Genomic DNA, 27965 nt, shown 5'->3' with positions numbered 1-27965 from the left:
CGGCGGCAGCGGCAGCCACATGGCGCCGGCCCGGAGCGCCGCCTGGCGGGCGAGGCGGGGGGCGCAGGCGGGGCGGGGCGGCGCCAGGTTGCCACGGCGCGGGCCGCGCGCGTCAAGGTTTGTTTAATAATCGCCCCGGTATTTATGGCCGGGGCTGGGGGCGGCGGCGGGGGAGCCGGGAGACCGCGCCGGGCGGCGGATGAGGCGCGGCGGCTGCGGCACGGAGCACCTCCCCCCGGCTTCCCGAACCCTGCCCGGTCCGACCCGAGGGGGAGGATGGAAACACCAGCCGCGCTCTGAGCCCCTCGGGAGGAGAACACCCTTCCCGCCACATCACCCAGCGGGCCTGCGGAGGCCGCCGCCTCGTCCCCTCGACGTCTCCGTCTCCCGGAGCGGGGCCGCGCGGAAAAGCGGGCATGGCGGAAAACCTGAGGAGACTGGTCTCGAACCAATCTTTGCGAACGCTGCAGGATAAGCTGGACTGCTGGCTGAAGGAGTACGACGTGAGTCTGGGGGAGCCCCGGGGTGGCCCTCGGCTCCCCGCACAGCCCTCGGCGAGGCTTTCCTGGGGCTGGAGTCGGTGGCCGCTTTGCGCAGCCCCCGCGGCTGTGGCTCCTAACGGGGACCTGGGCCTGGGAGCGGGATCGCGGGGAACGAGGGGCTCGTGCGGGTCGGCGCCTTTCTCTCGGCGCGGCCGGAGAGGGCGAGGTAACCAAGGACGGTAACCAAGGACGCTGGCGGCCCTAGCGACGGGAAAGCCCGGCGGTCCTCGTCGATTGTGGTCCCGCCTGCCACTCCCTTTCCCATCCCCCTCGCCAGCGCAATCCAAAGCCTCCCTCCAGTTACTTTTTACGACGCCCCTCCTCGTGCCTTTCCGCAAGTCTCCCGCTCTGAGGATACCCGGGCATTTTATCAGAATGGATGTGTATAAACATCCGCCACGAGGTATTACCCAGAAGTCAGTGAAACCGACACCTGTTAACGTTGCTTGTTTCCCCTGTGCGCTGGTCCGCGTGACAGTGAAGGCGCAGTGCCAACGCCAGGGCAGATTGCAGAAGGGTTGTCGCCCAGGCATTTGTAAGAAGCCAATATTCCGTCATCAAACCCGTCAACACTCTTCAAATCTCATTAATCCCTGCCCCCCTCCCGAGTAGAACTCCCGTTTCGAATTCGCTTCGCATTCGGCCAGTCCGCCTTAAATAGGAGGCTCCCCTTGTTACGCAGCAGGTGGGACGGGGCGGCAGAAAGAGCAGCTGTGGAAGGGGGACAATCAGCCCCCCAGGTTCTAGGCCTGGCGCTGCATTGAGGTGGCTGAACGATGGGGGCAATTTATTTAACCTCTTTGGGTCTCCGCACCTCATCTGTTAAATAAGAGAGATCAGACTAGATGCTATGTAAAGTTCCTTTTTGGATTTTAATTTTTTGAGTTTTAGTTGTCCAGCTAGTTTCTTTCTATTTTTAGTAGAGACGGGGGTCTCGCTCTTGCTCAGGCTGGTCTCGAACTCCTGAGCTCAAACGATCCGCCCGCCTCGGCCTCCCAGAGTGCTGGGATTACAGGCGTGAGCCACCTCGCCCGGCCAGTTCCAGGGACTTTTGACTTGAAATTTTAAGATGAAGAATATTCATGGTAGCAAACTGCATTTGTTAAAATGTTCGTTGTAGAGAACTCTGTTTGCTCATTAAAAGCTATAAATTATGTTTGCTATGGAAAGTTGATTTTGCTGACTATGACCACATTGGTTTAGTACTAATTAACTGGAGCAAAATAAAAGACCATGTATATTCCTTCAGAATTAGGGATGTGATTAAAGCCATCCCCCTGGGAAAAAGTTTTTTTCCGAGGAAAATAAATAAATGACTTAGATTAATTCTAAGACAAAATGCAAAATTTTGATTTTCTTCCAGCTAGCCATTATTTGGGTTAACAGATCCTATTTAGTTTTTCTTCTAAGTTTCCCTCATATAATTTCCTTCTTGTCCATTCCCATCACCTCCACCTTCATCTGGCCATTGCTGCCATTTCAGGCACAACCTTTTAGCTGCGCTCTAGTATCTGTTTCATTGTATCCCTACATATGTTATTAGAGATAGCATATTCTTTAAAAATACAATTTTCTGCACCAAAGTCTTTGGTTTTCATTTACTTGTTGGCTTGTTTTTAATCTTACAATATCTAGTAGTCTTCTGGGTCCTAGGAAAAACTATGTCTTGCTTGATCATTTATTTGAAAAAATTTTAAGAAAGGATATTTTTCAATTCCTCCGGAGAAATGCTAAAACCAACAGCAAACAATGCCAACTCACTTTCTTTCAGTCATTAAATGATGTTGAATTAGTGCAAGCCTCAAGTGTTGAGGAGGACTTTCTCTTAAAATTTGGCTTCCACTGGAAGTTCAGGGACAGCTTGGTGTGAACATGACTTTCACAAAGTCCTCCTCTTTGGTTATGAAGAATATTGATGAGAGAGCCATAAAGAATCCCTTCTTATTCCACCAAGAACCAAGACCTGAGCCGGTTATCAAAAGCTTAGTCATTCATTCCACAAATGGTTACTGAGCTTCAGTAGGTTAGGCCTATTTACAATTTTTGCCGTGTACATTTACTCAATTTATTCATTCAACAAATATTTTTTTCAGAATTTATGATGTGCCTGTTCGTGCTAGGTGCTGGGAGTAGGAATGTGAGCTTCCAGCTGGAGAAGAGGAGGAAGGATAGAGGAAACAGCATGGACAAAAAGCAGGGAGGCATGGAAAAGCTGGCGTATTTGGGGTGGGGGGCAGGAGCTATGAATAGTTCAATGCAGGGAGTGGAAGTGAGATGCCCTGAGCTGGTGGGTGGCTGGTGCCAGATGGTAAAGAACCCTGGGTGGTGTGGTAAGGAGTTCGAACTTTCTCCTGAGGGGAATGGGGAGAAACTGAAAGCATCATGCAGGGAGGAGGCATGCTTGGATTATGTTTTAGAAAGGTTGCTCTAGTTGTTCCATGATGGGGAAATGAGAAACTCTAGGGAGAATGAGTGGGGCTGGGTGATACTTTAGGCAAGAAATTGTATGAATTAACTTCTCATAAACCAGCCTGGCACATTTAGTAAACAGAGTCGAAGACTCTCAGAATGGTCCTCAAGGTTCATGTAAGAGTATGCGGTCTCAAATGCCCCAAATTTAGCATGCAACGTTGGTATGGTTTTATTGATCAATTAACTCTACAAAAGGCTCAAATAACCTTATATGCAGAGCTGAATTCTGATTACCTAATTAATCGCTAGAGATGTTAACATGAGAAGAGAAATTAACTTTAAAACGTTAGCTGTATCTGGAGGAGGTCAATTCTGGGCTGAATCCCTTCTCCTATGAGATGCTTTTGTTTTTCCTCAGAATCCTGTGGACTAGCAAGTTAATCTGGGTCAGATGCTGTGAGATTTGTTATTTTTTAAACATACTCTGTATAATTGTAGTAGCAAGTGGTTAAAACTTACTATACCCTTGATAAGCTCATCTCCAAGATAGGATAAGATTACATTTCTCAAAGTAAAATAATAGACAGCAAGACATTGCAACATGGAAACTCCTGACGATTTAATACGTGAGTGGCCATGGTGGGGAGGGCTGGTAATGCGAGGAGGCTTCCTCAGGCGTTGCTCTTCTGTTGTGTTCTAGAAATCTGCACTATCAAGTGAAAACAGCATATTAAGTATCCACACATAGAAAAGAGATCTTAAAGAGGGGTCTCGTCTATTTGTGTTAGAATAATCCTTGTGGTTGAAATAGAGGCTACCTCTATGCCAAAATATGCCTGGTTCCTAGCACAGAAGGCTGTCGTGGTTGCCATGGTGAGTTCAAACAGACTCCCTGCCACTGTTACCCTCCTCCTTAGTCAACATACTTCTACCTTCTTGAGTATTCAATCTAATTAGTAACTTCATAGAGAACATTTTTCTTCCCTTTAGGACCTTACCAGACCAAGCTGCAGTAATGAATAAAACCCCACGTTTCAGTGTCTCAACAGAAAGAGATTTTTTTTTTTTTATTCATGCAAGGTCTGATGGCAGCTCTGCTCCGACACTGGCTCAGTCGCAGTTGCCCTACATCTGGTGGAGCTGCCATCCTGGAAGGTCTCGGGAAGAGGGAGTGAAAAGCTTGCACTACCCTCAAGTCACACACACTACTCCCACTCTTGGTCCCCTGGCCAGAACGAGTGATGTCACTCCGATCTAAGTGTAAGGGAGCCTGAGATATGGGGAAAGCATGTGGAGTCTGTAACGGGTGCTACCCTTCCTGCTACATTTACTGATCATGAATTTATGTCTGCAAAAGAAATTGACAAGTGACTAAGGCAGAGTATTTTATTTTTAATAGAGAGGCTGTCAACTTTTTTTAAAATTTGACTTCTCTTATTTTCATCTTAGACAAGCTTGTTAATATAAACATTATCATTGTTCAATATTTAAGGAGAATAAATAATGAAGCAAATCTAATAGGAATACCAACAGTGGGTCTAGATACTGTGAAATCTAGTGGAGAATTCTACTAGAAGTTTTGCTAAATTGTTGGTGGTATACATTAAGCCTTTTTCTTATATCTAAAATTCAGTATTTTGGTTTGGAAACTTGGGGGTTGAGATGGTGATGTAGAAAAGTCAGCCACGATGTAGAATAGAGGGCCGTTTTAGGAACAGGGTACTTGAAGGGCTGCCCACCTAGGGGACCACTGCCTCCCTAGAGGACAACTGTAGCCTGTTAAAACCAGCATGTGAAGAGCCCTGGGAAGCTTTCAGAGTACTGTACTCCCCACGCCGTATTGCCTTTAAGCTTTCCAAAAACCGGTGAAATCAGCAATATTGTGATGAATCCTTTTGTATAATTAATTCTTATCTAATATATAGGAAGCATATTTTGTGTGGGTGAGACTGAAGTTTTTTTTAAAGTGGAAATTGCTGTCTTTTGTGCTGAAATTGATGGGGTTAAATAGCTTTCCAAACTGAAGATGGAAAGTTGATTAAAAATGTATATCGACAAATGTTATGAATTGAGCGATAAGTGTATTGATCACGTTTTCCCTCTCTTTTTCATGCTGCAGAAGTGATTGAAGGTGAGGAATAGAAATTGGGTCTGAGAACCATTGGTGGAGAGCGAGCGGGACCTTGGCTGATACATGTGTGATTTGAGGCTGGGAAAGACTTTTGGGGGATCCTTGGTATGTCTGCAGCCTTCAGCACCTTGCAGCCAGACGGTTAGACCTGCCTACCTCCACGCCAGGCTCACTGTCTAACCTAAACTCTATCTGGTCTGTGCCTGCCAGAGTGATTTTTGTAAAATGCAAAGCAAATCTGAGCATGTCATACCCTCCCTCCCCCGCTTGCCTTGGCAGATCTTTTGATGATGGGTTGAAGCCCAGAACCCTTAATGCGGCAAGTCAGGTCTTTCAGATCTGGCCTCTGCACCCGCACTCACTTTCCCTGATGCGCCTGCGGCTTCCTGCCCTTGGTTCCTGCTGTTCTCCTCTTGAAGTGCCCTTGTCTCCCCTTCTCCCCGCTCCAGGGCTTCTTTTGCTGTTCCCAGAGTTCCCTGTCCACACAGAGCACTTAATATAAACGCTAAGCTAATTACACGTTCCCTGTGTGCTTCTCCTTCTCCATCCCACTTCCTCAGCTGCCGAGTTCATTGGCAGCAGGTGACTTTTTTTTTCCCTTTCCTTTTTTTTTTTTTTTTTTTTTTTTTTTTTAAGTGTAGCTTTGTTTCCTGAGCTGCCAGGCCAGGGCCTTGGATATAACAGGAACTCACTGATTTATGAATGAATGAATATGGAGAGTCTGTGCTTTGGAGACAGTATAGTTAGTTCCTATCGTTGCTCTATTTATCTTGTGTGCATATGTGTTTAGTAGAATAATGTGACCCTATTGCAAATTGAGTACCTTGTGCAACGCTTTGTGTTAGAACGTGCAGCATGTTGTGACATGTCTTGGAAACGGGAACTGTTTGACATGGTGTATTGTCTTCTGTTGTTTAAGCTGTGTACACAAACTCATTAGACCAACGCTCTTTGGGCAGCCACTATGGCCCCGGCACCCGGCAAGGCAGAGGAGCAGATGGGAACAATACCACAATAATACTCCCATTTATGCTAGCTCTGCACTTAGCTCATGGGATCAACCCCTTCCCAAATACGAGGAAATGGAGCCTCATGTTTAAATGTCTTTTCTAAGGGAACACAGCTGACAAATGGACAGCCGGATTTGAGCAAAGATCTGCCTTATTCCTAAGCCCCCGGCTCCTTTCAACACTGCGTGCCACTTCGTAGGTACTATTGGTTGAGCACCTTCTGCGTCTGAGGTGCTGGACGTGCATTATTTAGATTTAATTCTCCTAACATTCGGCAAGGCATTGTTATTCCATTGTATGGGGGGGGCGGGGGGAAATGGGCTCAGAGAGGTTAAGTAACTTGTTCAGGACCACACAGAACCGTGGCAAGCAGCAGAGCTGACGTACTCAGATCTGCTGGACTCCCAAGCTCACTCGCTGTCCACTTAGCACGTGGCATGATCTAGCCAGGGGGCAAGAGGCTTGTAGGCACGGTCTCTGTGCTCAAGGAGTTTACTGCCTGTCTGCACCATTTCCCTTGTTGACCCAGATATGCATTTTACTTGGACACTTTCGCCTAGAGGTCATCTGAATTTTTCCTTTTCATCCTAGTTTCTGTCCTCCTTGTACCTTGCTTCCTGAGCTGAGATCCGTGGTGCCCAGAAGGCACTGATGGTCAATGCTGTGTGATGACTTGAAGTGACAGATAAATCTATGCAGTTTTATACCCTCGCGATTTTGTTTCTTGTCGCTGCAGTCCTCCTGTTAGCGTTGGAATCGATTAGAGCATGGCTACTGACGAAGTGGTAGAATCTCACCAAGGAACGGTGAAAGCAGAATCGCGAAAAGGCCCACTTCTTGGCTTGCTCATGTTCTGTTCTCTTCGCTTAGAATGTTCCACAACCACTGGAACCACCTTTTTCTCCAAGTCTGCTTTTAATTAATTTCTTCTCGGCCTAGATTTCACTTCCTCGCGGAAGCCTTTCCTGACTTTCTGAGAGTGGACTGTGTGCTGCCGTGTACTAAGATGTATTAGTACGCCGTGGGGTCACGGGCTGCCCGTCTCTCTGCAGTGCCATCTCCTTGTCTTGTTCTCCATCATACCCTCAATCCAGCAACACCTCCTTGCTGCTGAGAAGTAGGGTTCCCTGTGCACATACAATATATAAATTGAATTTATGTGGAGGACAGGAACCAATAAAGCAGATAAATTGGGCAGTGATTTGTATTGTTACAAAAGGTCTATTCACTTTATAAATGGACTCTTTGCAGGGTTCTACTGAGTAGGATGATTGCTATAAAAAAAACAACCCCCAAATCTCAATGGCTTAACACACACAAACTGACTTTCTCAGTCACGTAACTGTTCGGTGCAAGGGTTTGGTCAGCAGCCTTACAAATCTCGTGGCTCCACCACTCCGAGGTCCCCTGCTGGCTCCTCTGCATTCGGTTGGCAGATGGGGAAAGAGAAGGAGAAGAATCGCTCAAGAAATTTTCCTCTGGGCAAGGCCTGGACAGGGCACACATCACTTTGCATCCCAGTAACCGGAGCTCAGTTACACGGCCACACGAACTGCTAGGGAAACCGGGGAATGTGGTCTAGTTGTGTGTCCGGGAGCAAAGGGAGAGAGGTCTTGGTGACCACACTGCAGTCTGCCACGAGGAGCACACCAGAGCAGGCAGCCCTCGGGTCACGTGAGGCCCTCGTCTACCTGCAGTGGGCCCCAGAGCGAAGGAATTGCCCTGATATCTATTGTGTTGGCTTCACAGACAAACACGTGTGATGAAAATCTAAACCGTTGCCTTGAACTCATTGAACAAGTTGCCAAAGTTCAGGGACAGCTCTTTGGGATCCTCACGACAGCGGCCCAAGAAGGTGAGAACGGCCTTGCTTTCCCCTTCTTTTCTCTCTCTGCTTTCTGCTTTCTTGTGTTCTCTGAGTTGGTGCGGTTGGGTTTTTTTTTCTGCTGGCCTGACATGTGTCTTCTTTTAGGAGGACATAACGACGGTGTGGAAACGATCAAATCGCGCCTTTTGCCCTGGCTGGAGGCTTCCTTTACTGCCGCTTCCATGGGAAAGCCTGTTGACAGCAGGGTCCCCTCTCTGCAGGTAAGCATGCCGGGGGGTCACCCCTGACTTTCTGAAACTGAAATAGAGCTAATCGGAAACTTCCAAGATCAGAAGAAAACTTAATTCCCGTAGACGGGCAAAGAGTGTCCGTAATTTGTGATTGATATTGGTGGTTTCCATGGGACAGTGTCAGTTTTCGCAAAGTTGGAGATTGGCCTGGAAAAGAACACATGCCTTCCTGAGGTGGCATCACATCTTTATGTCTGAGTAACCAAAACATCAATGATGTTACTTTTGAATGTTTATATGGATTAACCCAACTTCTTTTCTGAAATGGCAGGCTTTAGTGCAGTCTGCTCTGAGCAAGAGAGCCTTAGAGATAGTGGCTGAGGGATCCCTGCTTGGACATCACTGGCCAGAAAACCAGTCCTTCTCCTGTGGCCCTCGGTAGATGGCTAAATTTTATGTCTCAGTTTGCTTATTTGTTGAATGGGGACAATGATTTTGCTGACCTAATAGTGTCGTTGTGAGAATTAAATGTGACAAGTACATGAAACAACTTGCACAGAGGCTAGCCCATGGTAAGTACTCTGTAGACAGCAGGTATCATTAAACAGTTTTTCTCCCTGAGGATTTTTGGATGCTTCTCAGATTTTCACCCCCTGTGGGTGCTATTCTGGGTATGGAGATGTAGGATGATGTTTCAAACACTTTTTATTTTTTTAAATTGAAGTATAATTTAAGTTGATGAGTTTTGGCAGATATATATATATATATATATATATATATCCATGTAAACTCACACCCTGGTTGAAATATAAAACATTTCAGTCATTCCAGAGCATTCCTTGTGCCACCCCCAGGGCACCCACTTTTCTGATTTTTATTGTTCTAGATTATTGTTGCCTGCGCTAGAACTTCATGCACTTAGAGCCACGTATTATGCACCAGACTTCTTTTGCACAGCCTAATGTTTTTGTAACATCCCTATCATTTCATGTGTCCAGATTATTTTTTGATTCGTGTATCTTCTCAGGACACATTTGACAAGGAGAGATATAAAGATTCTGGCCCTCGGGATCGTGACATACAACAATTAGACTCCGACTTGAGCTCGACCCGTAATCAACTCAACAAGGTTCAAGACGAGTAAGAGGAATGCAAGTTATCTTTTTCCAAAAAGAACTGTTCTCAGTGTAATTACATTTCAAATTTGAAAGGAGAATAATGGTTCATGTAAAATGGGGGCATTTGCAAATAAGTAATATAATGTGTGTGTGTGTGTGTGTGAGAGAGAGAGAGAGTTGGGAGGCTGTGTCCTTGAATTTGAATATTTCTATTATATTAGGACCCCTTGGCTCCAAAGGCCATCATCAGCCCATATCATAAACAAGTAAAGATTGTTAGATGAGAACCTATCATCTGGGGAGCAAATTTTAAAAAAGATACAGCAGGGAGTGAACGGGGGGGTAAGATCAGGTGAAGAGGAAAATTAAGAGAAAGAGCAAAGGCAGGATGAAGCTGGTTGCATCTACCTGACCATTCTCGTTTCGGGGAGTATATCCGCCTGGCTGGGAGGGTCAGAGTCTTTAAGAAATGAACAGTTCAAGATTTTGGACTATTAGATATAAAGTGTATTGTTGAAAAAAATTAAGCCATGCCAGGCAACAGCAGGTATCAGATGGCTGCTGCGGGCAGAGCCAGGGTAGCAATCTTAGGGAATCACTGCAAAGAAAATTGCAGACTTTGGGTTTGTGCTTGAGGAAGGCATGAAAATGCATTTGATGTACCTTGAAAAAAGTCCCTCGCTACGGTGTCCCTCCTACCACAGCATTGCACCACTGCTGACATGAATGGGAGAGACAGCAAGGAAGTATTTTTTTTTTTAACTGGTTGAGGCTTGCAGTGGGATAATGTGTGGTGAGAGTTCCTTCTTCCTCCCCAAAAGGAAAACATCCCTATTGATTTTATTTTGCCTGATTATAAAAGTTATCCAAATTTCCTTCTCAAAATGCATACAACAAATAAAAATATTAAGATGAAATCACCTGTTATCTCATCTCCGCTAACATTTTGGTGTATTTCACTCCAGACATTTTTCTTTGTGTGCCTGCACACACACACCTCCACACACCCATTCATTTTCCCAGTTGGAATCATAGTCAGTGCAGTTGTATAACTGCAGCAGTCAAAATGTACAAATGTCATATGCAAAAAGGATAAAATTTACAATTTATTTCAACTAATGTCAGCTGATTTTGGAGGGGGGAGGAGAATCCTTAACTTTGCCATGTTAAGGTAACACGGGCTTTTTTGTGGTTTATTGTAGTCCCTTTTGTGTAAATATTCTGTTAATTCCAAGTGCAAACTTGCATTAAGAGTGGTTTTTGTCCTCTCATAGGGTCTCTTCCCCTTGTCCTTCTTTTGATTGGCATCCAGGGGAGGGATGCTCACGTACCCTCCTGGTGCTGAAGGCAAGGGGTTTTGGTCTTGTACTGCTCTCTGGGTTCTTGCCGGCCTCGGTTCCACGTGGGCACTAGCGCCTTGTGCTGATGGGCCCTGAGTTGTGCTTTGTCTGGTTAGGTCTCCTGGGACATTAGCTGGCAACTGCTGCAGGTGACCAGGGCCCCTTCATTTGCCTCTAGTTGTGAGGCAGGACTCAACGACTTGCTGGTCCCTGACAACTGTCAGCACCAATAGAGGCCAGGACTTCCCACTTCTTTTTCTTGTTACAATGACTCTGTTGTTACCCAGAAGAGGCACAGGGACCAAGAAACTTAATGCATGCTTTTTTTTTAAAGAAAACTTTTTATTCGAAAACACTTTCAAACACAGAAACTTTGCAAGAATAGTACTAAGAACACCCACATATCCTTTTATATACATTTCCCCCTATTTGCTTTCTCATTTATGTTTGCCCTCTATGTCTGTGCACACTCTGCACCCACCCCCAACTATCTGAAAGCTGCCTGCATGAAGGGGCTTGTTGCTTTTCCCTGCATTTCCTAGTTTTGTTTTGTGTTAACCCACCTGTGGTTCTTATTCTGTTTTTTTTATTTAAGGTATCACAAATGATGGAGTTTGTTCCCCATGTTCTATAGTAGCCATCTCTCTCTTCCCTCTTACTCTGCCCACATCTCTTAAGGCCAGGGTGCTGCCTGCTATGGAACAAATGGCCCACCCAAGGAGGTTCCCTGTGTCTAACCTTGCGCTGATGGGTTTGGTTCTGGCTCAGGTCCAGAGGTGCAGATCCCAACAATACAGGGCTCATGGGCACAGGTCTGCCTAGGTTTGACGAAACTCCAGACAGTGGAAGACAATGGGACTTTATGCTTGGACTCTGGTTATGAATCTCACTTTTCCTCATCTCCTATATCCAATCTATTAGAATGTCCAGTTGAAGCTACCTCCAACTGGCTTTCTGCTTCCTGCTTCCATTCATGCTCAACTGCATTTTCCACTTAGCAAATATATATATTTTTTATGGTATCATGCCACCCTTCTTATTAGAAACTGTTAGTCTCCTCCTTTTATACCTAGAAAAAAATTCTAAATTTCTTACCAGGCTCACAGCAGCCTGCCTGATCCGGCCCTCACCCCATGCCAGTCCCCTCGACCCGATCTACTGCCTACTTCCTCATCTTGAGGCCTTTGCCTGAAGGAACTTTCTAGTCTTCCACTGGCACTTTGCATGGGCGGCTCTTTATTATCCTTCAGATCTCGGCTTAAATGAGACTTTCTCAGAGTCCGACTGTGCTGCACATTGAAAGGTCTTCTCCCCGTCTTCAATTCTCTTTCACAGCGACCTGCTTTTTTCATAAGAGCACTTACCACAACCGGGAACTGTAAAAAATGGACTTGCTTGCATGTTTATGATCTGTGTCCTCTGCTAGACTGGAAGATTCAAAGGGCTCCTGTCTTGTATTGCTATTTTGACACTGTTGTATCTCCAGCACTGAGCATCGTGCCTGGCACATAGTAAGTTCTCAATAGTCTGCTCAGCGAATGAATAAATGTGTAACAAAACGTTTAAATAGAATGCTAACCTGATTGAAACAATTCTGGCACATGGATGTTCTCTTTCTTCTCTCTGCCTGTCATCCAGGCGTGTGAAATTAACATGTATGTGTTGGGAGAGGAAAAAAAATCTTCTTTATTCGTGCTTATACTTTCCTTCCTTTCTTGGTCCATTTTCTTTTCATTTTCTACAGTTTTCTTTTCATAAAAAAATGTTTATTTTCCCACATTTACTTTTTAAAACCTGTACATATTCATATTTGAATTAAATCACTGTAATTTCCTTTCAGCCTCTGATAGCTATATTTATGAAGTTAATGCTACTTTGGCTTTCTTTTAGGCTTTAGACATTTTGTTCATTCATTCATTCATTTTTCATTTAAAAAAAAGATCTGTGTGACAGGCACTGTTGTAGGTGCTGGAGGTAGAGATGAATACAATAAAATCCTTGCCCCCAAGTAGTTACAGCATGAATGTAATGAGATAGACATGCATGGAGCTTGGGAGAAGGGGAGACACACTTTGCTTGAGATAGTTGGGTGGTATGTGGCGTGGCACCGATAGGTGGGCATTTATTGGAGGAGAAGGAGGGGGTGAGATGGAATTTTGGGTAAGTAAGTGATTGGTTGGGATCTGCGGGATTGATAGGGATCCTGATAGCCCATTATTTCTCAGTCTGCTTCACTGTCTAGGTGAAAATCCCAGTGTTTTACCTTTCGCTGTTCTTCCATCTAGAGGGAAGGAGGAAGGCTGGTGTGAGTGTAGAGGGCAGTTGCATTCTCTTAGCCCCAGGACTGCTGTGAGGATCCAGGGAGGCGGGGTCAGGGAACAGGGAAGTCAAACTGTTGTCAATCCACAAGTCTCACTGTTCTGGGGCAACTTCATTGCGAACCATTGGTCTTCATCCAATGTCATCCATCCCATTCCCTTTTTTTTTTTTTTTTTGGAGACAGAGTCTCACTCTTTTGCCCCTGCTAGAGTACAGTGGTATCATAGCTCATTGCAACCTCATACTCCTGGGCTTAAGTGATCCTCCTGCCTCGGCCTCCTGAGTAGCTGGGACAAGAGGCTTGGGGCACCACAGCTGGCTAGTTTTTTCTATTTTTAGTAGAGACAGGGTCTCATTCTTGCTCAGGCTGATCTTGAACTCCTGAATTCAAGCAATCCTCCTGCCTCGGCCTCCCGGAGTACTAGGATTACAGGCGTGAGCCACTGCACATGGCCTCATCCCACTCCCAGTTATTTTTAAATTTAGATAGACCTAAAGAAAGACTATGATTGACTATGATTTGTCTACAATGAAGAGAGTCCTTGAAAGTACCAATGACTGAACTATGGTGAAAAGTCAGGGAAATTGTGTTCAGTAAGTGGTGGAAGTCAGAGGCAGGAAGACATGAAGTACCTGGAAGTCAAGTGTGATTGGGGAGGACTTTCTTTATAGGTGGGCACATAACTTTTTTTTAAAGTCCAATTTAAACATAATGAGAATAGATATTGGTCTATTGTAGAAAAATGGAGATTTTACACAGAGTGGCAACCTGAGGATTTGTTGTAATCAGAGCAGATAAATTAGGAGGGTGAGATGGAGGAATTGAGCAAGTTTCTTTGTCCTTCACATTCTAATATTAATAGTTATTACATAGTCTTTTAGGGGTAGTAGCTCTGTAATTTCTTTGTGTTTGACATTGAGCAAAGGATGTCAGCATGTTTTTGCATACAAGCCCACCATAATATTTGTAACATTATATTATATGATTGAATGCAGATGTGTTATAACTTCATCTTGTTTATGTTGAATTTATATTATGTGCCAAAAGTTCCCCAAAGAACCTATGCCTTGATTTAGAAAGTCTGCCAATTTTGAAAAAAATCTGTCTTTAGTTACTGATTTCTCTTACAGTCTGGCTGAAACTGAAAAGACTCTTGAAGAAACCAAGACCAGATCGGCCATATCCCTTTTGGCTGCAGAGGAGGAAATAAGTCAGCTAAAAAAGCAGTAAGAAAAAAAAAAATGACAGGATTATTGCAGCCTGATGATTAATCATTGAATTTAGCTTTTTTGGTGTTCCATTACAACTGAAAAAATCTGTTCACAATCAAAGAGAAAAGGCAGCAATATTTTTATTAATGTTTTACATTTTTTTAACCATAAAAATACTACCTATGTACTATAGAAAATTTCCAAATCATAACATAGTGTAAAAGAATATAAAAACCCTTTCATAATTCCAGGGCCAGTTGCTGTTACCATTTGATATTTTTTCTGATTAATATATTAAAAATAGAGTTGAGACTACAGAATAAAGTATGTAAGTATACAATTTTGGATCCTACCTTTTCACTTGATGTTGTTTTTCTCTATCACTAAGAAAAAAAAATACTGCAGAACTTAGTTTTAAGTAAGTTCATGGTGTTCCATCAACTGGGTATTTCCCTAATGTTTACTTGGATACTAATATTCAACATTGGAAATAATACTGGGATAATTTTTATGGAAAATCTTAGTTTAAATTTCAGATTAGTCCTTAAAGGTGAATAGGTAAAGGGGAAAAAGAAACACTGATCCTTTAAGGTTATAGTTTCTTTGATCTTAATTTTGATCCCCTGCCCCCCAAAAATGAGCTACTGTGAGGGATATTTTATATATATATATACACACACACACACACACACACAAACACACTGTCCTTTTGATTGTCTTCACACATGTTCCAATTGTTCTGATTTCGTCAGGAACACCCATAAATCTTAGCTGGGAATGCTCTTCTATTTTCCACTCCTGTCTTCCCCCTCATCATCATTTTAATCTCTTATTTCCTCTTTGGTATACCTTCTCACAGTCATTGATCACATTACTCATTGATTTCCCATAGCACCAATTCTGTTTACTGTGCCTAGTGCAGATTTTCATTCTATTACATTTTTAGCTTCTCTATGTCCTTCTCATTCTTACCTTACTTTTCATCGTACACCCTTGTCCTTTTCATCACAGCACGTTCTCTCTTATGGCTTTTGCTTCTGTTTTATGGTGGCCATGCCTCTTTGTGTCTTGGTGAGGATGCCAGTTTTATTTCTAAATGGTTTTTGTTTGTTTGCGTGCTACGTTATTTTCATAGGTCCACACGTCCAGCTCATCTTGTGGATGTTATCCCATTTCCACGCTAGTTTCCCCCCATGTTCTTTCTGTTGAGAGAATTGAAGAGCTAATGAAGGTAGGAGATTACATCTTCGACCAGCTTTTGCACTGGGTTTTGGAGGTGAAATGTTTTCGGAGTTTTGTGCAGCTAAGATCAGTCCAATGTGGAACAGTATGACTATAGGTCCACGCTACTGTTGCTAGAGATCTCCATGAGCAGTATTCTTTCTTTAGGAACCTTTTCCCTTGCAAGCTGCCCTGACCCTGGCCATTCTGCTCCTGCTAATTTGTGTTTGCTGGTGTGCATTTCGATCAGTTTTCCAACGCAATAATGGCAAAGTAGAGAAGCATCTGTTGTGAAACATGCCAGTTGTCGCTTATTGCCTTTCCATCCCCTCCTTCCCTGCCCCCTTCTTCCCTCCCGCACCCGCTTTTGCCGTCCAGGCTGAAATCTCTGCAAGCGCAGGAGGACGCCCGCCACCGGAGCTCGGATTGGAGGGGCTCGGAGAGCCGGCGCGCAGAGCCGCGGAGCTCGGAGCCGCGGAGCTCGGAGCCGCGGAGCTCGGAGCCGCGGACCTCGGAGCCGCGGAGCTCGGAGCCGCGCGGGTCGTCCAAGCGCAGCTCAGGCCAGCGGAACGCGGATACCAAGTCCGACTACGAGAAACACCTGCGGAACCTCAAGGACGAGATAGCTGTTCTGTCTGCCGAAAAATCTACACTCCAAGGAAGGTCTGACAAACTCTCACGGATCGTTTTTTCATTTGAGCTCTTTTTGCTGAGTTAGTGGTAAAACCCTGGCTTGTGGGATGGGGTGGGGGGGGGGGGGAAGAGGGGGGCGAGAAGTAAAATGACACCCTGAACCAAAACCTCCCTAATATGGGAAACTTTGAATTGTAAAGGGGTTGTTTTCTTTACCTGCATCCTTCCAGAGAAACACCTCCTGGAGTTACCAGTGCTTGGGCGCTCATTAATTTGGGTCTCAGAGATATATGGAAGGAAAGTTCTTTGGCTTTGAAAGCAGATTTATGTGGGTCTATCGCGCAAGAAGTGGTGCCGGTGTTGAGAGAATGTTCCCGTAATAGGAGGGTCTCTTTCTCTGAGGCCTAGGATTCCTCTCTCCAGGGATGACTGTCCATGTTGCTGCAGGGAACTCCCTTTTGATATCTCGCTTTGTTTGCTAGCACGTGTAGGTTCAGTGTTCCTGTGAAACCCCTTTCTACTGATGGACAGATACTAAGATGGGTCATTAACACAGTGCTAAGGGAGAACAAAGTAGGATGTTTCTTTTTGGAGTCCCTGCATTTCCCTTATTGTTTTTAACAACCCCTCCCCCAGTGTGCCCTGATCCAGGCTATCAAAGCCACCACCCCTGTCCCCTTCCCCATTTTGCTAAGTATCACCTTAGTCCTTCATTTTTGGGAATTACTCTGCCAGGGTTGTGTTGGTGCTGACTTGTACTGGCTCCCAAGAACGGATTCTGTGCCTTTCTGCCACAGTGGAGTATTTATACCATGGGAATTGGCAGACACTATAAATGAGCCTCCACTCCCTGCTGCCCCCGAGAATATGCTTGTCAGCACACCATTGCACTCGGCTTTGCATTACCTTTTGCCCCATAGTTTCTTCTCTAAAACTTCCCTTTTGGGGGGCCCATTTTCTTGGGCTAGCTAGTCTGATAATTTACTTCCTACTTGGTAACAGTATACTTTCCACTTGGTACTTTGCAATTTACCCAGTCATACTGCCACATGTATTGGCTCACCTGATCTTCCAACCTCTACCCGACCCTGAACTAGGGCAAAAATGATATATGTAAAAACAGGCTCTGGAGAGGAGAAATGATCACAAAGTCCCCACTGATATGACAGGGTGAGGCAGGGACAAGAACATAGAACTCATTGTTCAACGAGTATTCATTCCATTTTGTACCGCAAGGCCGTGTGATGTGCTTGTGTGAGTCATGTGTAAGGACCCCTAGGTCAGGGTAACATTCTGTTTAAATGTTTTGTTACACATTCATTCATTCGCTGAACAGATTATTGGGAACTTACTATGTGCCAGGCACGATGCTCAGTGCTGGAGACACAACTGTGTCAAAATAGCGATACAAGACAGGAACCCTTGGATTTTCCGGGCTAACAGGGGAGACAGATCATATGTGGGTGAATGAGTTGATTTTTTAAAGTTCCCAGTTGTGGTTGTGCTGTTATGAGAAAAGTTGGTCATTGAAAGAGAATTAAAGACAGGGAGAAGAAAGACCTTTCGGTGTGCGGCAGTCACAGTCGGACTCAGAAAGTCCCATTTAAGCCGAGACCTGAAGGATAGAAGAGCCTTGAACTCCGGCTCTCTCTAGCTGGGCTCCTCCAGGATGGGCCCAGGCACCTTTTGAGCTTCCGGTTCCTCATCTGTAAAATGGCAGCGATCACACTTGGTCATTGAAAGGCCAAGGTGAGGTGCTGAGTGAGTGAAAGAGCATTTTAAATTCTCACTCCCTGTGCAAATCTGGAGTATTTGAGGTCTCTGGGGACACAGTTCTTTCTCGCAAGGCCTAGTGAGGTCCCTCCCGGGAGGCAGCTGCTCGCCCCGCCTAGGGGTCCAAGAGTCCTTTGTAGTTTATTGGGAAGAACCCGAGTCCAGGGACAATAGAGAGAAGTGAGTCCTAGCGTGTCCGTGGCTGATTCCTGCTCCTCGACAGGTCCACCAGGAGCCGGTCTCCCAGCCCTGACGCCTACAGCCGCAGCCACAGCCGCAGCCACAGCCGCAGCCAGAGCCGCAGTGGCAGCCACAGCCGCAGCCGCAGCCGCAGCCGGTCTGGCAGCCCCTCCACCGGCATAAAGATCAGGACCCCGTCCCCGAACCGCTCCAAGCTGTCCAGCGTGGCGCGCAAGGCTGCCCTCCTGTCCCGGTTCAGCGACGCCTATTCCCAGGCCCGCCTGGATGCGCAGTGTTTGCTGCGGCGCTGCATCGACAAGGCCGAGACCGTGCAGCGCATCATCTACATCGCCACCGTGGTAGGTGACACGCCTGCCCTGGGCTTCAGACCTCCTTGGGGGCCGCGGGGAGGCAGAAGTTCCGTAAAGTGAATGGAACATCTTGTAAAGACGGGTAGATCCTGAGGTCTCCGAAGGGGAGGAGATTCCATAGTCTCCCCATCTTCCTTCCTTCCTAAACATTTGGGGGTGAATCATTTTTCACAGTCAATAACTGTTCATATCTATTTATTAATATTTATATTGACCAGATATTTGTTGAAGAAGTATCCATAAATGCAGGACTATCTCTCGAATGGGTATAATTATACATAGTGGATTTGCACGGTGCCTTTTATCTAATGCTACCAGTGAATGTAGCATTGCTAGTGGCTATTATTTGATTTCCTTCAGTTCTTAGAAAAATCATAAGGCTGTGATTGTGTTTATTTGACTTCTGTTTATTTACCTACGAGTAGCTACTAAAATTGCTTGCATATTAGTTACTTGAGAATGACAGATTTTAGAAGTGCACATAAGTAATCCTCACTTTCCAAAGCAAATATGTTTGTTCTGTGGATGGGTACTGTGTAGAGATACTAAGAGTCCATAATGAGAATCATTAAATATTAAAAAGCAATACATGGTATCAGGGCACAATTATCATAAATATTGAACTTTATCCTGTATTTATTCATTTATATCAGGGGTCTGCAAACTATGGCCTATGGGCCATATCTGGACCTGGCCTGTATTTCTAAGAAACATATGGCCTGAGAGCTAAGAATGTAAAAATGGTTTTACATTTTTAAAGAGTTAAAAAAAAATGTGACAGAGACTGCATATAGCCTGAAAAGCCTAAAATATTTACTATCAGGCTTTTCATAGAAACAAATTTTCCAACCCCTGGTTTATATAATTGAGAATCTCTCACTGAGTTGGTTAAAGCTCTGTTAAGTGTAGAGACCAAGTCTTGCATAACTGTGTTTCCCCAGTGCTTACCACATAGTAGGCATTTAATAAATATTTGTTGAATTAACATATGCCAGGAAACATGCCGAACTCTTAATACGTGTTTATGTACAACACAAACACTAGACTGATAATTTTCTCTTATTTCTTGACCAGTTATTACTATGGGCTCGTAGCAGAGGATTTGTTTCCCTGAATCTCTGCACTGTCCTGCTTCCTGCTCTCAGAATTACCAAAACAATGGTCATCTGTCTTGAAATTAGTGAACATGGATTGTCATATATGTATTTATGTAGTTTTCAAAATTTAGAGATTATTTTGATCAACTGCATTTAGTTATCAGAAGACCAATGATATGATGTAGAATTTTGGATTGTTTCTAACTTTTTGCTTTGAAATTCTTTACTCACTTCTTCCCACCAAATAAACATGCTGTGTTTCCATGTGCAGGAGGCATTCCATGTAGCTAAAATGGCATTCAGACATTTCAAGATCCGTGTGAGGAAATCGTTGACACCATCTTACGGGGGCTCGAATGACTTTGAGAATGCTGTCTCGGATTATATCGTTTGTCACCTTGATACGTATGATGTCCAAAGCAGTGTCAATGTAAGTGTTGGGTCTCCTATTAGGACTGTTTTGTTGCTGCTACTGTTTACATTGCATGCTGATAACCCATAAATCTGTCCAGTATTTAGTGCTGATGCTATACAATGGACGAGAAGGAACAGCATTCAGTTTTACTTACTAGCACACATCGTTATTGCTGTTTCTTCCTTAATTCTATTATGGGGAAAAAATGGTCTTAGCTTCTTTAGATGGGCTGTTAAGATTGGGAGACAGAGCAAGGGCTTTGGGAAAGGTAAGTGTACATTTGCTTCCTGACTCTGCCACTTACTGGCTGTGTGATCTTACATGTTTACTTAACCTCTCTGTGCTTTAGTTTTCTAATCTTTATGTGGGAGCAACAATGACCATTACCCCACAGAGTTATTGAGAAGATGAAATGAAAGAAAGCAGGTAATCTTCTTAGAACAAGACTTGGCACATAGTAAATATTCAATAAAAGCAAGCTATTATAATTGTTATTATTATAGATTATGAACAAATGAGAGTTCTGTGTTGGCACATCATACACTTCCTCAGAATAGAAAAATAAGGAAATGATAAATAAAAGCCATGGAAGTTTTTTTTTTTTCTTTAGCTTTTTAGAGAGACTCTCTTGGCCTTTAGTATGTCATTTGTACTCTGTCTTCCTTCCTCTTTCCTTATTAATGAGGGACAACATCTTTCACCGTTTAGCACATGCACATGTTTTTCTGGTTTAACTTGTTTTCACTCACATGTTCTTTTCCCACCTCTCGTCAGCCATAATGTCCTTAGGATGTCAGAGCTTCTTGTCACAGGTGGGTAACAAGGTGATGCCATCTTTTGTTTTCCAGGATGTGATCCGAGCCATGAATATCAACCCCAAGATTTCGTTCCCTCCTGAAGTTGACTTTTGCCTCCTCAGTGACTTCATCCGGGAGATATGCTGCATTGCTTTTGCAATGCAGGTCTTAGAGCCGCCCCTAGATATTGCATTTGGGGCAGATGGAGAAGTTTTTAATGATTACAAGTAAGAGACATAGGAGCAGAAGCCAGGGGAGTGCTCATGAAGAAATCATCTTCTCTGTTCCCTGAGAACAATTTGGGGACAAGAACTGAGGGTGGGAAGTGCACAGACACTGCCTGGCTTCCAGGCCCTGCCACATAGTTCCCTGCACGGCAGGGCAGGACCCTCTCCTGGTGTCATTTTCCATTGGACACATTGGTCTTTGGGGAGAACTAGTGAGTTATCTGGAGCCTGTCTAGAGCATTGGAAAGGAAAGGTGCTATGTAAATACAAATGTGTATTAGTTTTCATTGGTTTTTATTGCATTATTTAGGCCAAGTTTCTCAAGGTCTGATGTGTAGATCACCTGCATCAGAATTACTCAAGGTATTTGTTAAAAATGCACATTCCTGGACCACATTTCATGATCTTTTATTTAGTAGGGGTAGGGTGGGGCTCAGGAATCTGCAATTTGACAAGCACCCAGGTGTTCCTTATGCTCACCAGTGTGAGAGAACGAATGCTCTTGACTCCTTTGTCTAGGAACATTAGATTGCTATCAAGTTTTAGATGGCAAATGTTTCCCTTATAAATTAGAAGAAATTAAATGAAAACATTTTATTGGGATTTCGTAATATCTTAGGATATAGCTGTAGATTATCTGGGAAGAGGCCAAGCTACTGGTTAAGAACACAGGTTCTGGCCTTAAGCTGCCTAGGTTCAAATTCTGGCTCTACCATCTATCAGCTGTATGATCTCGGACCAGTCCGGCACGATTTGGGCTTAGTGAGTCCATGCCGGGTCCTGGTGGTTCCTGGGTCCTATTCTGAGAGCCCTCGACCATCTCTTTAATAACAGAACCAGGATCCACCTTTACCTAGATCTGAGCATAATACAAAATGAGCATGTACACTGTTGTTTCCCCCAGTTATGCTGCGTGATTGCTTAACTTCTCTTTCTGGCTCTGTATGTTTAAAATAGGTACCGCCGCAGCTACGACTCGGATTTCACGGCTCCCTTGGTCTTATATCACGTGTGGCCTGCTCTCATGGAGAATGACTGCGTCATTATGAAGGGAGAAGCTGTCACCAGGAGAGGGGCTTTTGTACGGTGGCCTTGCATAGTGACAGTTCATCCCAAGTGTTTGATTCACAAGTCCGAGAACATTTATAAACCCAGAGATTCTATAAAAGAAGTTCATAACGAGTGGTTTGATAAGATTTCATACCAAGGAGAGGAAGGAGATGGTCTGGGAAGAAACAGATTCTTTTCTTGGTTTCTTCCATGATTCTTCATAATTTCTGGGCAGTAATTGCTTTGTTGCTTTATTTGTAAAACGGAACTAGTCATATTTGCCTCCCCCATCTTAGAAATATGATGATATTTGAAGGGCAAAATCCTTTGTACTTATCTCGTTGGAGGCTTCCTATGATTCATTCTAAACACTGAAAAGTGATGAATTAACTTTCAGGATTCGGTTTGCCAAATTTTCACTGACCGTTCTCCATCTTGGGAAACTATGAATGTGCTGTTTTTCTCTCCTCGGTATGATGTGTAGGGAGGGGAGGGACAGAGACAGAGGACAGAAGAGGTGGGGAGAGAGGAACCAACCTGTTTGGGGAGGTTGCTTCCTATAGCCATTGGTTATAGAATGTTTTGAACACGTTAAATAATTGAGCAGCCTTCGGAATGGAGTCTTAGGTACAGTATGTGAGTGTGCGAGTGTGTGTGTGTCGTAGTGGGGACTGGGGGCCACGGGGGCTTGGATATTCTGCAGAGTTCACGTGATGTAGCTTTTCCCCCTGCCTTTCCTAGAAAGGGTTAATTACGAAGTGAAGTCCCTTAGTTCAGAGCAAAGCCCCCAGCTGGCTGGTCTCTGTTCTTGTCCTCTTTGAACTGAAGCACAGGGAAAGTGCTTCACGGCTGCTTTGCACACAGAGAGTGGAGAAGGGGAGTAGTTTATTTTAAAGAACTTAAGAAAAGGGGTTTTTTTTTTTTTTTTTTTAGCTTAACAATCCCATTACAGAGAATACTATCTTAATAAAATAGTTTGTGCTATGAAAGTTTAGCCGGTTGAAATTGGGTTTTGTTGATCCACATGCTCTACGATGAACAATCTCGTAAGACATTCTTCCTGCCCCTCCGGCAATCACCCTCTGCTAAGAAACTCTCATCTGCGGTTTGGAAGGGAGGGAGAGGACATAGCCACTATTCTTATGTCCTACATCAAATAGCAATGGCCTTTTAACGTCCTTCTTCTCTCCCACCAAGCATGCCGCCAACATTTGCCCAGACTTAAAGTCTAAAACAAAATGATAATACGCCAGAAGGAAGAACTTGGAAAAAGACTGAGTGAAGGGAGATATGGAAGAAGGATTTTTACTAGTACAACTATATACATTTTAGTGTATATAGTTTTCTTATTACTTATTCATTTAGTTAGAGAGTAGATGGCAACAGTGGTGTTTCATTCATTCATTTCGTTCAACAATTTTTTTATTCAATAGTTATTTATGACCCAAGCATGCTAACAAGGTGCTGGGGATTTAGCAATGAATAAAAAAGACACAGACACACATCCCTGCCCACATGGAGATTATATTCTCCTACACTTGCAAACTGAAATGTAATTTCTAACAGTTTACTTGTCAAAAAAAAATTCTGCGAGCACCAAGAGTTGGAATATCCCAAATTGCATTGTAATGGGATTCTGTTTGAGAAGTACCAAATATTGGGCAGCTATAGGGAATGAAAGGAGTGTAGCTCATGCTGATGATCTGAACCATAGTGGACAAGTGTGATCGTATCAGTAAAATTGCTAGTTATATGGGATATGCATGTTGTTTTAAGCCATGTCAGCTTTCACAAACTCTTGACTATTTCTCTCTCTCTCTCTTTTTTAAGTGGAATTCGGTTCGATCTGTAAGTCGATGTCGAAGCAGGAGTTTAAGTCCCATTTGCTCCCGTAGCCGTATTGGTTTAAGCACGGTACCTATCTGTCTAATTATTTTTACACAAAACTCATCTATGGTTGACACTTTCTTTGCCTCAACAGTCGCCTATAAGAGAGGTGATTATAAATCTATAGGTAGAAAGAGAACCTGTCTTAATAATGCTAACCCCAAACTGATTTTTGTACCATTGTGGGCTTGGGAATTTATCATTCTAGAAAGAAGTGGAGGTAGATTTTTTCTTCTTGATTAGTTGAAGGAATAATAGACTTTACTTATTTCATAGTTTTTTATCTGTGGGTGAAATGGGCTATTCAAGATCAGATAGTTTTCTAAACAGAGAATGGGATACCTTAGTCTATTTATCTGGGCACAGGCCCTTGGTTCCTCTAGAAAGTATTGTGTGAGTCGGGAGAAATTGCTCAAATGGTCTGGATTTCAATACTTTATAAAGGGCATTGCAGGTATTAATTTGTCCCCAACTTCAAAGTAGGAAAAATGAGATTCGTTTCTTTATGTATTAGGTCTTGGAAGGATTTCTAATACTTATCTCAAAGAAAAAAAAAAAAAAAACAGCAAAAACATCTCTGAAAACTACGGAGCTAACATCTCTAAAACCATTATAATGATTCACCACTGTTCATTATTCAACACGTGATGTTTAGTCAATACCTTTTGAATACAGGGCTATCCCAATAAAAATTCTTTAAATATTTGTTCAACCTTGTTTTAGGAGAGAGTGGAGATGGAGTACCATGTATGGCAGTGCTCTGCTGCTCCAAAATTGTCTCTAGCCTGCAGCTGTAGCCCTAATGCTGCAACACTGCCTTGGCAAAAACAAAAACAAACAAACAAAAACCCCAGCAGTTCCTAAGGCCCAGCTTCCTTACTGAGTTTAGTGAGCATCTATTACGGCTTCAGCACGCTCCTTATCAACCATTCCTTCTGTGTCTGATGGTGCTAGATTTGAGAGAGACACAAAAATGACTAAAAGATGGTCTCCTCCCTAAATGGGTCCCAATATAGGAAGCTCAGTAGAATTTAAACAAATTAACTGAGTGGGATACAGTCTATAAATCGCTAAGTCCGTACTGTGACACCATGATGCAGTCCATAAAGAAGCACAGAGGGCTGGAACCATCAAAGGAGATCGAGATTCCTTCTGGATTTGGGAATGAGGAAGGGCTTCAGGAGGGGCTTGGCGTTCGATTTGGCCTTTCAGAATGGGTGGAATTTCAGTGGCCTGGGGAACTGAGAGGAGGATTCAGGTGAAGAAATGGCCTAAGAAATGTTGGGGAAATGGAAAAGTCATGCATCTGACACAATCCTTTTGCTTGTGGTGATTTTAATGTAGTTTAATTATCCTTATTTACAAATAAGTATTACAGCAGGCAAAAGCAAAAGGATAGTGCATTCAGTGGATTGATAAATAAAAAGGAAATCTTGAGAGGACTGTACTGGGAAAAATCACAATTCTCCCCATTCTAACAGGAGATGGCATATCCGGAGAAAAAGTAAGATTAGACACTTACGGTGCTACAGCCAGGGCAGATTTGAACTCTGGGCTCTCACGGGAAGGCTCGTCCGTGGGCAATGTTCTCTGCGATGAGCCCCTAGGCATGTTTGAAACACCTTCTTTCTCTTGCTCATTTTTTTTGCTCAGGAAGAACAAATTAATTTAAACGTTAGATGAGAATAAAATATAGTCTCAAAGGTGAAACTGCTGCCAACTTTGTCTCTTTCTATCATCCTTTCACTACAATAAAACTGGGTATACCTGCACAATAAAAAATTGAACATTATTGGTTAGCTGTTTTTTTTTTTTTTTTTTTTTTTTTTGGCTTATTTGAGGTATTGAATCACCCAGAACAGATTCCATCTTCATTAGCATCTGTTTATCTAATGTGTTTGAAAACTCAGAGCAAGAATGACGCTTGCAGCGTTATGTGTGAGCCGTAACGGCCCTGTGGTTACAGTGCGGTGCCTTTTGCTTAGTGGAAGTAAAGGTGAAATTTGAAAACTGATTCTTTTCTGGCTGCTTGGTGACCTTCCTTAATAAGGCAGCGTTTTGGACATGTGAGATAATGTATATATAGGATCTGCCAGAGATTATATCATCGTTTTAGCTTTAATTAGTCAATTATAATAATTATTTTTATTTTCTGAATAGCATTGAATTCAATATGGCTGCCTTCAGGCCATTTTACCCAGCTTTTAATGAATAATATAATTTAAACCAAAGTGACCGCCCATTTACTTAAGGAAGTATAAAAGGAATCACAATGGTCAACTGTAAGGGGAAGAAAAATCGTAGTTCTAAAGTGCCTTGGAGCCAATTATTTAGCTGCTTTTAGGACAAAAACGTCAAAAGGATTCATCTTTTGAGCCCCATCCTATGTCATTCACGTTACACTTTTATATTTTCCAGATATCTCGAAGTCGGAGCCCTTCTCCAATAAGATGTGCATTGCCAAGTAAGTGGGATAGCTAAGATGGATCAAGTTTTCTGCTTTTTAATACTCTTTCTAGTACTCAACATTGTGCAACAAAGTGGATGTTTTACTTCCTAGGGAGCTTCTCCCCCCCCCCTCCTCAGGTCACACCTGTCATTCCTGGGGTGTCATTCTTGGGCCGTCTCCGCCCAAGCAGGTCCTAAGGGCTACGTAGGAGGTAACTCCGAGAAGTCTTAATACTGCAAACCTAGATCAACCACCCCTCTTCCATTTAGGTGCTTCCAAAAGATAATCTGGGAAGGTGGCCATAGTAATCAACTGTTTATTTTTCTCCCTAGGGTTTTAAAGCCACCAGACATGTTCCTTTGCCGCAGTTCATCTTAGCAGCCGACCTGCCGGCGCCTCCACCTGCCCGCCGTCTGCCTCCGACCTCACTTAAGATAATGTGAAAAGGCAATTCTGTGTATCACTCCGCACAGAGACTTAAATGTTTTGGCTTAGCGCGTTTGTAACTTCAGATATATTGCATTTTATTTTATTTTATAGACACAAATTCCATTAATTTCATAAAAACGATTGCATAGGTGTTTAGGATCATATTCATTCAAAGCAAAGCCCATTTCAAAGGTTCAGGATTTCCATCCTAAAACACTAGGCTCTTTTTAACAGCAACTATTTGAACTAAGTGGAAAGTCTTTACCACACTGAGTCCAAAAGAAAGGACGAGTCATTTTAATTTACAGAGTGATCATAAATATTATAATTGTGGGTATCAGCTTTAACTTGAAGCCAATACTGGGTGTTTTAATTTCCTTTTACGGTTTGGGGAACTCATATTAGTAGCAGTGACTTAAGGCTAAATGTAGAAGATGACAATTTAAGAGAATCTAATTGGCTGGCTTCTCTGTTCTTATCTTGAGAGTGCCCAGTTTGATTTAGTCGAGTACTGAATGAATGTGGAAGCTACTTAGTTGAGAGAATTTTCTTGCTCTGTAAATGCGGAGCAGCGATTTGATCAGAAGCCAGCTTTAGACAAATGTTAATCACCTCCTGTTTATCTCCTAGGAATGCTTTGTACTGTTTTAGTGCATGTGTCAAATATAAAAGTTCCCTGGGACATGCGATTTACCTATTTTACCTAGTTTGTGAATACAGACCTCCTGTGAACGCCATCTGACTAAAAATACCTGAACTCAAGGCCTAAAGCTAGGGGCACCAATTATTTATTTTAAATTGAGCATAAATCCCTTGATCCCTTGACTTCTTCACTGTCAAGTACTCTTGAAAGTTCACGTTCAAAATAAGAACGGAATGTTGCTTTCTTGAGATAAGTAATGTTCTTTCTGCTTTTTTTTTTTTTTTCCACTTTCAAGCCAGCCTTCAACACAAGCCTCACAAATGTCTGCTTTCTCCATATACCTTTTAGAGAGACACTTTGAATTGGCCACAGGTCAGTTTGCGTAAGTTCAGTGCCAGAACCAGCACCCAGTGCTCCACAGGCGGAAACAAACAAACAGCAGCAACTTCTCTAAAGCGTCTTCCCCCGGGGCTGGAGGGTGGATGGGTTGGGGGGGACTTCCGCAGTCCCTGCCCCTTGAGTCTACTGGTCACCCCCTCATTCTGAGGTGTGAATTTAATTTTTCTCCCTCTTTGCGTATTTACGTAGTCATCACTTTGAGGCAACGGAGTGTTCTAGAAGGAGCACCAGATGCCTAGGTAGCTGCTGGTC

General features: G+C 43.5%; 1 protein-coding gene across 1 annotated transcript; it reads left to right on the top strand.

The window, feature by feature from the left end:
• The first annotated feature begins 111 nt into the window (after nt 1-111).
• On the top strand, nt 112-27062 carry SPATA18 (spermatogenesis associated 18). Its single transcript, XM_069457505.1, has 13 exons — nt 112-503; nt 7845-7950; nt 8068-8183; nt 9181-9293; nt 14062-14157; nt 15742-16026; nt 17993-18308; nt 19689-19847; nt 20681-20856; nt 21814-21937; nt 23737-23820; nt 26212-26257; nt 26575-27062. The coding sequence occupies exons 1-13, from the start codon at nt 417-419 to the stop codon at nt 26580-26582; spliced, it is 1716 nt and encodes a 571-aa protein (XP_069313606.1). The 5' UTR covers nt 112-416; the 3' UTR covers nt 26583-27062.
• Nucleotides 27063-27965: the final 903 nt, after the last annotated feature.

Source organism: Eulemur rufifrons, chromosome 24 (assembly GCF_041146395.1).
Source record: "Eulemur rufifrons isolate Redbay chromosome 24, OSU_ERuf_1, whole genome shotgun sequence".
Taxonomy (NCBI): domain Eukaryota; kingdom Metazoa; phylum Chordata; class Mammalia; order Primates; family Lemuridae; genus Eulemur; species Eulemur rufifrons.
This window is presented reverse-complemented; position numbering and strand designations above follow the sequence as displayed.

Coding starts and splice junctions, on each gene's coding strand:
- SPATA18 (XM_069457505.1), top strand. CDS start 417: ATGGCGGAAAACCTGAGGAGACTGGTCTCGAACCAATCTTTGCGAACG. Junction 14,158..15,741: donor ATAAGTCAGCTAAAAAAGCA/GTAAGAAAAAAA, acceptor TTTGCCGTCCAG/GCTGAAATCTCTGCAAGCGC. Junction 20,857..21,813: donor GAAGTTTTTAATGATTACAA/GTAAGAGACATA, acceptor TGTTTAAAATAG/GTACCGCCGCAGCTACGACT.